Source organism: Rhinopithecus bieti, unplaced genomic scaffold, assembly GCF_001698545.2.
Source record: "Rhinopithecus bieti isolate Rb0 unplaced genomic scaffold, ASM169854v2 scaffold_4758, whole genome shotgun sequence".
Classification (NCBI taxonomy): Eukaryota; Metazoa; Chordata; class Mammalia; order Primates; family Cercopithecidae; genus Rhinopithecus; species Rhinopithecus bieti.
Genome location: NW_016804504.1, coordinates 779116 through 788753, shown reverse-complemented (window position 1 = coordinate 788753; position 9638 = coordinate 779116). Strand labels below are relative to the sequence as shown.

The window sequence follows — 9638 nt, the reverse complement described above, 5'->3', positions numbered from 1 at the left end:
AGGAAGGAAGGAAGGAAGGAAGGAAGGAAGGAAGGAAGGAAGGAAGGAAGGAAGGAAAAGAAAGATGGCCTGGCAGAAGAGGTGGAAGGACTGGAGTACAGGAAGACAACTGGTATCCAGGGCTCAATTTAAGGTATTGAATAAGGAGAGATCAGAAGTGAGTGGCACTGCAAAGACAGGAAGATTCAATAAGATGACCAATGAGATGTGTGAGGTGAGGAGGAATCAAAAGTGATTCCAGGTCTCTGGCTTCCATTACAAGCAGGTGGAAGCTACTTGCTCCTCCCTCAATCCTCATGCTCAGTCAAGTTTGTTCAGGCCAAAGCCTTTGGCTTCATCTTTGACTCCTCTCTTTCGCTCACACCCCACATTCCGTCCAATCAACATTTATTCAACAAATATTCACTGATGCCAGACAGTGTTCTAAGAACAGGGAACGCAGCAAGACAAAAACACCTGACTTCTTGAAGCTGCATCTAGTGGGAGAAACAGGTTATAAATAAGATACGTAAGCAAAATATATCATATGTTAGATTATAAGTACTAAGGAGTAAAATAAAGCAGAGAAAAGTAATAGAAGTGCAGGGGAAAGGAGTTGCAATCTTAGATAAATCTGTCAGCAAACTGTATCAATGGTGGCACGTGCCTATAGTCTTAGGTACTTGGGAGGCTAAGGCAGGAAGATCGCTTGAGCCCAGGAGGTTGGGGCTGCAGTGAGCTGTGATCACACCACTGCACTCCAGTCTGGGTGACAGAGTGTGACCCTGTCTCAAAAAAATTCAATTAATAAAAAAAAGTATGGGGTAAGTTCGGTCTATTTGGAAGCTGAGGGAGAGAAAATCAGTAGAATGAGACACTGAAGATCTAAAAGTGAAAAAACAAGCACTACAAAAAGTACGGCATTCAGAGCATCAGAAATACCCTAGCTTTAAGGGTAGCAGAGACGCTTCCGCCTCTGAAGCAGGGGAGAATGGGAAGCATGGGTAAATATACAAAGCAGTGGGGCAGTTGAGAAGTGATTTTGATGGTACAGATCCTAAGACTGAAGGGGGCAGTCCTTAAGGAGAGAAGTGGTGTGGCCATTATTGAAATTTAGAATAAAAAGGGACTAAAAATACCCCAAGGACTGTCCTGGAACAATGAAAGGCTGGCAGGGGCTCGAAACCCTAAGTTCTTGACAGAGCTAATCAGGATGGCTCTTCTTTTTTTTTTTTTAAGACAGAGTCTCACTCACTCTGTCGCTGAGGCTGGAGTGCACCAGTGCTATCTCGGCTCACTGCAACCTCCATCTCCTGGGTTCAAGTGATTCTCCTGCCTCAGTCTCCCAAGCAGCCGGGATTACAGGCACATGCCACCATACCTGGCTAATTTTTTGTAGTCTTAGTAGAGATGGGGTTTCACCATGTTGACCAAGCTGGTTTTGAACTCCTGGCCTCAAGTGATCCACCTGCCTTAGCCTCCCAAAGTGCTGGGATTACATGTGTGAGCCACTGTGCCAGGCTCAGCATGGCTCTTTGATGTTTCCCTCACAGTGTTTGGGGGCCTACACACAGCTGCAGTGAAAACAGCTGGCTGAGTTGACAGAAACTAACAATGCACAGGGCAGAGAAAAGAGAAAGGGCAAGTAGGCTAGGGACATGAAGGGCTGGGAAAAATGGAACTAAACCAACCCAGAGATCCCCCAACTCAGGATCCGAATGCTTTCACTGTGGTGAGGACTGGGCCTAATAACCAGAGTCTCTCTGCATGGCGGGCAGCTGAGGACTTCGGGCAGAGGCCAAGGAGTTGGCTTTTGTGCTGAGCACAGAGGGAAGCCGGTGATGGGCTCTCAGGTAAACTCCGGAATAAAACATTTTAGAGGGTGACTCGCAACTGTCTAGAGAGTAGCCTGAAGAAAGATGGTGCCACAGGTGGAGAGGTAAGGAGAAGGGGGTTTCAGGAACCCCTCAGCTAATCTGGAGACCTGGACATGGGTGAAATGGGCCTGTGTAAGCAGTTCAGAAAGGAGTAATATATTTAGGGCCTCGGGAGTAGGAGTGGAGAGTGCTGGCAGAGCCACTCCTGACACTGATACAACACAATGTTTATGATATAAGCCAAGGGGAGCCTTAAGGGCTCAGGCTTTTTGCTTGAAGTGTGGTTTTAAGTAGCTTTCAAGGCAAAAATCAACAGCCTTACTAAAGGATTAACTGTAGAATTATTCCAATTTGAGGAATCGATCAGAGGATTACACCTAAGTCGGCTGGCATTTGATATGTTTTGTAAAAGCCAACTTTAATAGGGTTCAGTTTCCTTTATCAAATTTTCATAGAGAGACTGAAAGTGTGATATAAGTATGAATTTATTGACATGAACTTCCTTTAGCTATTACTCTAACACAGGGTATCAAAGAGCTGAAGATAATGTACTAAACCCACAGGATCTGAAGTTTGCAGGGCTCCCTCCCCCTCAGAGAGAAAGGAGAGAGACAGAGAGACAGAAAGAAAGAGAGAGAGAGAGAAATATGAACAAATTTTTTAAAAAGAATCTGGAGAATGCCTTCAACTATAGTAAGAAGTAATGACAGTTGGACAATTTAAGCATTTTTTTCCAGAAACATATATCTATTCCATAGATACCAAATGGATTACCATATAATTGAGTTTGAAAGTATACAAAATATTTGTTGTTCTTACATACTGAAATTAAAACCTAATTTTAAAAAGTGCACAGTAAAAACAGCATAAGGAAACCTACAATATCCATGATATATGTATTGTTTTCCAATTACTGCCGACATCAACTTCTGTATTTGCCTCACTGGTTACAAGTATGTTTTAAATATTTCAAGGCCATTTCCAACACTGACTAGTTTACTAGGTCCAACAATACTTCAGCTTCCTGAAGGCAGCCAGCATGGACGTGGTCTCAGCCCCGCAGCTCTGTGCAGCAGGAGCAGGTCTGGAAAGAACAGTCGCCAACCAGCTATTTGAAAACTATCGACTCTTGTTCTTTTTAGAATTCCCCTGTGCAAAGAAAAATATGAATAATAAGAACACAAACATAAAAAAATAACTCACATAGTTTATAAACCAAGCTGTCTGAAAGCCATATTTCACTTTGGAACACTGCCAAACAGGAGAATAGCTGATAACCTTGCATTAATTTATATTCAATAATCACAAAGCAGTTTGTTATACTCTCTCCTCTCTGCTTCCACAGACCCTATCCCTCTCGGGGCTGAGGACAGGAAATAAAGAAAGAAAAGAAAGCTACTATCTTGGATTTATCAAAACTACAAACATAGGCCGGGCGCGGTGGCTCAAGCCTGTAATCCCAGCACTTTGGGAGGCCGAGACAGGCGGATCACGAGGTCAGGAGATCGAGACCATCCTGGCTAACACGGTGAAACCCCGTCTCTACTAAAATACAAAAAACTAGCCGGGCGAGGTGGCGGGCGCCTGCAGTCCCAGCTACTCGGGAGGCTGAGGCAGGAGAATGGCTAAACCCGGGAGGCGGAGCTTGCAGTGAGCTGAGATCCTGCCACTGCACTCCAGCCTGGGCGACAGAGCAAGACTCCGTCTCAAAACAAAACAAAACAAAACAAAACAAAAACTACAAACATTCATTTTGTTCCAAAGACAAGAGAGTCTAAGATTTCAAGAAGCTGAATAAAAAAAGTTACCCTAAACATGTCTCATCATTGTTTAAATAAACACCTTTTAAAGGTCTTAATAGGTAATAACTCTGAATATGTGCCAACTAACACCCAAACAGCACTGATTATCTGTCAAAAGTCAGCTTGGATACTGGCTGAGAACAAATCAGAGGGAAGACAACTTACTCCATTTCCTCAAATATGGAGATTTGAGTTTTCTAGTTTTGTGTAATTTTTCTTCTTTCTGGAGAGGCTCCCTTCTTGGGAATACATTTTAATTAAATGCCTGTATTTAACTCTTAGGCTTAAATACGTTTTCTTCATGGAAGAAATGCTTGCAGAATACAAACACTAAGAGCAAGATCATAGCAAACAAATGGTTGAGAGTGTTTACTTAGTATCCAGTGGAGACAATGTCAGCCATAAAGATGATGCTACAGTAATGTAAATTACTAAATGGGGGAAAAGCAAAATATAGGATTACAGAATGATCAAAGACAGGTTAATGATATGAGTTCAAACTGAAGAAGGGTCTCTTAGAGTTTTATTAATGGCTGGTATTTTATCAACAAGCTCTAAGAAGCTGTGTGCAGTGGTTCACGCCTGTAATCCCAGCACTTTGGGAAGCTGCAGCCGGTAGATCACTTGGGCCTGGGAGTTTGAGACCAGCCTGAGCAACATGGTGAAACTCTGTTAAAAAAATACAAAAAAAGTTAGCTGGGTGTGGTGGTGCATGCCTGTAGTCCCAGCTACTAGGGAGGCTGAGGTGGGAAAAACTCTTGAACCTGGGAGGTGGAGGTTGCAATGAGCCAAGGTCTCGCCACTGCACTCCAGCCTGGGTGACAAAGCGAGACTCTATCAAAGGAAAAAAAAAAAAATGTCAGAGGAAACTTGAAAATTCCCTAACTTCTGAAGTAGCTGCAATCCACTTACCTTCAGGACAATGAGCTTTGCTGTACTCAACGTGTACCCCTCTCAATTCAAAACCAAATACTTCTGAAGTTCCAGATATTGAAGAGTTTTCAAAAATTATTGCTACTTCTTTTCAAATTTTAGGTGCTAAAACAGACTTTCTCATACTACTACACTAAAACAAATTATACATACCACGAGAAAACCCAAAACACTACCTCTTCAATGTGTGTTTTCTACCACTACTAAGAATGTAACTTGTGAATTAGATACTGCTCTGCTGGAATATGGAGTATCAAGAAACCAAAAGGTTAAGGGAGGCTTCCTTAAAAGGACCAGCCCCCCAACTCCCTTACCCCCAAGCTCAAGTTTCCTGAACCACAAGTAACTGGAGAACCATAATGAGAACCATACTGGGTGGTAACAATAATCACAGAAACAGCCAGAAAAGCATCAGACAGCCTCCAAAGCAGCACAATCAATGAATATCAAGAAACTACGCTGATAAACAAAATCATATAATGCAGATTCCAATGCATTAACATGATATATTTTCCAAGACCCTAAATGAACAAAATCCTGTCCTTACATCAATAGCAGATGCTAAAATAAAGCCATGGTTTCTTCATCTCTATTTCTCCCCAGTGTACACAGCAGGAACTCAATAAACGCCTGCTGAATCAAAAAGGGGTGGCAGCAGATCTCAAAGAGTGCAGGCTGGAGATGGTAAATCCCAGCTGGTGGTGGTATAATATTGTTATGAAAATGGGCTAAGCACATGAGATTATGCCAACTGAGTGAGCCCCTGGCCCCCCAAAGTTTACCTTTCATGGCAAAACGGTATATACATTGTTACAGTAATAAGGACACGGTATGTGGATCTGCATTTCAGCCTAAACTTACTACCCAACATCTACTCTCTCAGTCTGGGCAAGCAGAGGGATTATGGGAAAGGAAATCAAAGGAAATCTAGTTAAAAGGGTAAGACATTCCAAGGTTATATGAATATTTATGAGAATAAATTTTCTCAAGTTTACTCTTCAACAGTACCATTTCAGGTCTTACATAAATAAAGAGCAATCCCTTTCTTCAAGCGTTTTGTGAGTCTCCCTAACTCTTATGCAACAGTAGAAGAAATGCCAAAAATGCCAAAAGCAGCTGATACAGTATTAAAGCCTTAGAGGCCAGACTTTCTAGCTTTTAACTCAGCCAAAGACACTTAATACTTCTGGAAAAAAGGACAGATGATACTAAAGAAAATTATTTATAGATACTTTTTTTTTTCTTTTTTAGAGACAGAGTCTCACTCTGTTGTACAGGCTGGAGTGCCGTGGCACAATCATAGCTTGCTGTAACCTCAAACTCCTAGGTTCAAGCAATCTTCCCACCTCAGCCTCCCAAGTAGCTGGGACTATAGGCGCAGACCCTCATGCTTGGCTAATTTTTTCATTTTTTTTTATAGAGATGAAGTATCACTATATTGCCTACTCCGCTCTCGAACTCCTGGCCTCAAAGGAACCTCCTACCTCGGCCTCCCAAAGTGCTGGGATTACAGGCTTCAGCCACTGCACCTGGCCTTTACACTTTAAATCTTATGTCCTCTTGCTCCTGAAATGCATGACAATAAAATGCCTCATATTAAATATTATATTACAGAGAGACTACCTCACCTCACCTCACATACCTTACTGGACATCTTTAGTGTGTCAATCTCTTCTCTTTGTTTAGATAATGTCTCATTCATGCTGCACAGGTGGTCACTCATCATACTTAACTGATCCTCGTAACTCCTCTTGGTAGTTGTCAGTTCATCCTAAATAGCAAAGAAGAAGAGAAAAATCAACATCCCACTAGTCATACCACTCTGAAGCTTTTTTAATTCACAAAAGAAAAATGTGGAACAGGGAAATTATAGTTTCCCAATAATTTACTGTGTATTTCAAAATAGCTACAAAAGAAGAATTGTTATGTTCCCAACACAAAGATAAATGTTTGAGGTGCTGGACATCCAAATTACCCTGATTTGATCATTACACATTGTACAAAGGTATCATAATAATCAAAATACCACGTTCCCCGCAAACATGTACAACTATTTACATCAATTTTTTAAAAAAATTCTTTTAATTGGAAAAGCAACGTATCAAAATGGTCTATCTGATCAATTAACATGAAGGTTAAGGCACAGGCCTAACAAGAGAATAAAAATAAAAGAAATGGGAAAACGTTTTCTCAGCCTTCAAAATATGTTCATAATTTCTTTGCAAAAATTTAAGGGTTTCTTTCTATGCCAGGTATAAAATTATAAGAAAAGCCATCATTATCTTTCCAAATTCCCTTAGGTTTTGCTGAGCCATAGGTGAGGCCTACAACACACTGCCTCCATCCTACGCCTCAATGGCCTACAGCCCTCCTGGCAGCACCGTCCCTGAAAGAAGCATCCTTCATCTCTCTTCCCATCTCTCATGCTCTCTCCTCCTGCCTAAAATCTAATCTTGTGTGCCTAATTAATCTGATAAACGAATCTGAAGCAAAGAGGAAGTGGGTGTTGCTGTAGTGCTGTGTTTTTTCCTTGCTTGGCATCATGTTTTTATTAACAGAGGCTTTCTGAAAACAAAGATTTAAAACCAGGCAGTGAGTAAGAGGGAATATATTATAGCCCCACCTTTCAGTTTAGATCCATTTTATGACACAGGAAAGAAAAAGAACAGAGTAATATGTACAGAACAAGCCTACAGCTCACCATGATGGGTATGTACAAGGAAGGAAAGATTCTGGGTAAATAAGTATTATTTAAGCAAATGCTGACTATAAAATGATTTAAAATTAGAATCAAGTCAGAGAAACAATACAACTACTTTTGTCTAACATAAGATGTTATTTTAATGAATTAGAAATACAGTGGTTATTTTAAAAAGCATTATCTAGAGATCAAATGCCTTTGGAAAAGAAATGCTGCTTTGCTACCAAAGAACTTTCAATGAAAAAACATTAAAACCGTTTAGGTAACACTTAACTCACCTGAAGTCTGCTGATGTTCTGACTGGCAAGTTTCATTTCTTCTGTCAATGCTTCCTTAGACTTTTCCGCCAAGGCCAGTCTTTTAGAGAGTGCTCGGCACTGTAAAATCAGAAAACATTCCATTACTAGAGGGAGCATTTTCTAAAACTAAATGTGCTTCAGGAAAGGTTGTTAAAAACACTTCCCAAAGGCAAAGTTACTCATTCATTCCACAGATAATCTGTTGAATACCTATAGGCATTGTATCACACATTAGAGTACACATAAGAAAGAAGTGGCCCCCACCTTTGTCATTTCAGTAAGGGGAAAAAAGTCTACCACCTTAAGATCAATGTTTTTTTCTTCGCTCTAGCCTGATGACCAGTGGTTATACATAATACATAAGAACTTTCTTTTTTCTCTTTTTTTGAGACGGAGTCTTGCTCTGTTGCCCAGGCTGGGGTGCAGTGGCATGATCTTGGCTCACTGCAACCTCCACCTCCTGGGTTCATGTGATCCTCCTGCCTCAGCTTCCCAAGTAGGTGGGATTACAGGCATGCACCACCACACCTGGCTAAGTTTTGTACTTTTAGTAGAGACGGGTTTCACTATGTTGTCCAGGCTGGTCTCAAACCCCTGACCTCAAGTGATCTGCCCACCTCAGCCTCCCGAAGTGCTGGGATTACAGGTGTGAGCCACAGCACCTGTTCTTTACATAAGAACTTTATACATTTATCTAGGATTCATTTATATTTATACTAGATAAAAAGAAAAGTGATTATTACAAAAATTATCAAGAGCTCCTGACCATGCACTATGGATCCTAAGGTACTTTTCTTGTGTTTTAAAAGTCCTTCATTAGAGATCACATTATAGGAGCAATAAAAGCTTTACCATCCTACCCAACAGATTATGCACTACTTACAAGGGAAAAAATGAGCACAAGATTGCAAAAATTCCAGGCTGCTTTCTTTAGGGGTTCTACCAAACCAACTCTATCCAGAGAGTGTGCAGATCAAAACGATAAAAGAAAAATCCTATTTCACAATATTGTTCAAAGAGGGTATGAGATTAAAAGGCTCACTAAACTTTCTGATAAGGTTACTGACAAGGAGGATCTGTTGAGACACACGCAAATGCTATGTCATCATAAGGCTCTCAGAGCAGTAAAGTCATGTTGGGGGGGAGGTCACCACTTCCTGTTTACCAATAAGGAAAAAGTAGGACAATTTAAAAATTCTTGAATCACAATTGCGCAGAAGATATTTACTAAAATAACCAAATCTCTTGGAAATAAAGCAACCTAAAAAAAATTCCTCACTCATTTCATTTCTCACAAAATTTCAGGGCAGTACAGCCAACCAAATCAACCGCCTCCTACTAACCAAACATCGCCTCTGTGCTCAGCAATGAACCTGACAAAGAGGAAGACAGACATGCAAGGCACAGGTCCTTGTGAAAAAGACAATCGAGTCTGAGACACTAACTCAGAATCAAACAATGAGGATCCACGCCTGCTAGCATTTCTACTGCTAGTCATTCAGTTTGCTGTCCTCCCGCTTTCCTGCATTCCAACAAGCTGTCACTACTGCTCAGCTTATCAAACGTGTATGCGATGGCTGCTTGTGAACAACACTGAGCTAAGCACATGATTTATTTTAGCAGGAAAAAGATGCAAAGCCCCTCTTCACTTTTAGCAACTGGCCTCCTTTTCTTGTGTTTTAAAAGTCCTTCATTAGAGACCACATTATAGGAGCAATAAAAGCTTTACTAGTAAAAAAGAAAATCAAAAAGTCAGGTCTCAATAAAGGGTTTCTCCTTTCTTTTTCAATTTATTTAACAACTTTAAGCATTATAATTATCTATCTGCCATCCATAACTGACCTTTCAATATAAAGTTTCAAGTCAGAGACCTTGAAGGCATTCTTTCACGTTGAGCAGCATCCATTCTATCTTACCATTTGTTTCCTACTCCTTGGTATCTCTTTCTATCTTCATTTCCCCCCCTTCAATTCTATGAATTGTGTACAATTTTATAGATAATATTGCATAGTGGAATAACCTTTTTTTTTTTTTTTTTTTTTTTTTT

The 9638-nt window shown here is 40.6% G+C and overlaps 1 protein-coding gene across 1 annotated transcript in view; it reads right to left on the bottom strand.

Moving 5' to 3' along the window:
• Window positions 1–2323: 2323 nt before the first annotated feature.
• Window positions 2324–9638, bottom strand: part of PPP1R21 (protein phosphatase 1 regulatory subunit 21) — a 78456-nt gene continuing 71141 nt past the window's right edge. Inside the window, 3 exon segments of the mRNA XM_017868841.1 lie at window positions 2324–3005; window positions 6234–6362; window positions 7571–7669. Of these exon segments, the coding sequence (XP_017724330.1) occupies window positions 2976–3005; window positions 6234–6362; window positions 7571–7669 (258 nt within the window). The 3' untranslated portion in view covers window positions 2324–2975.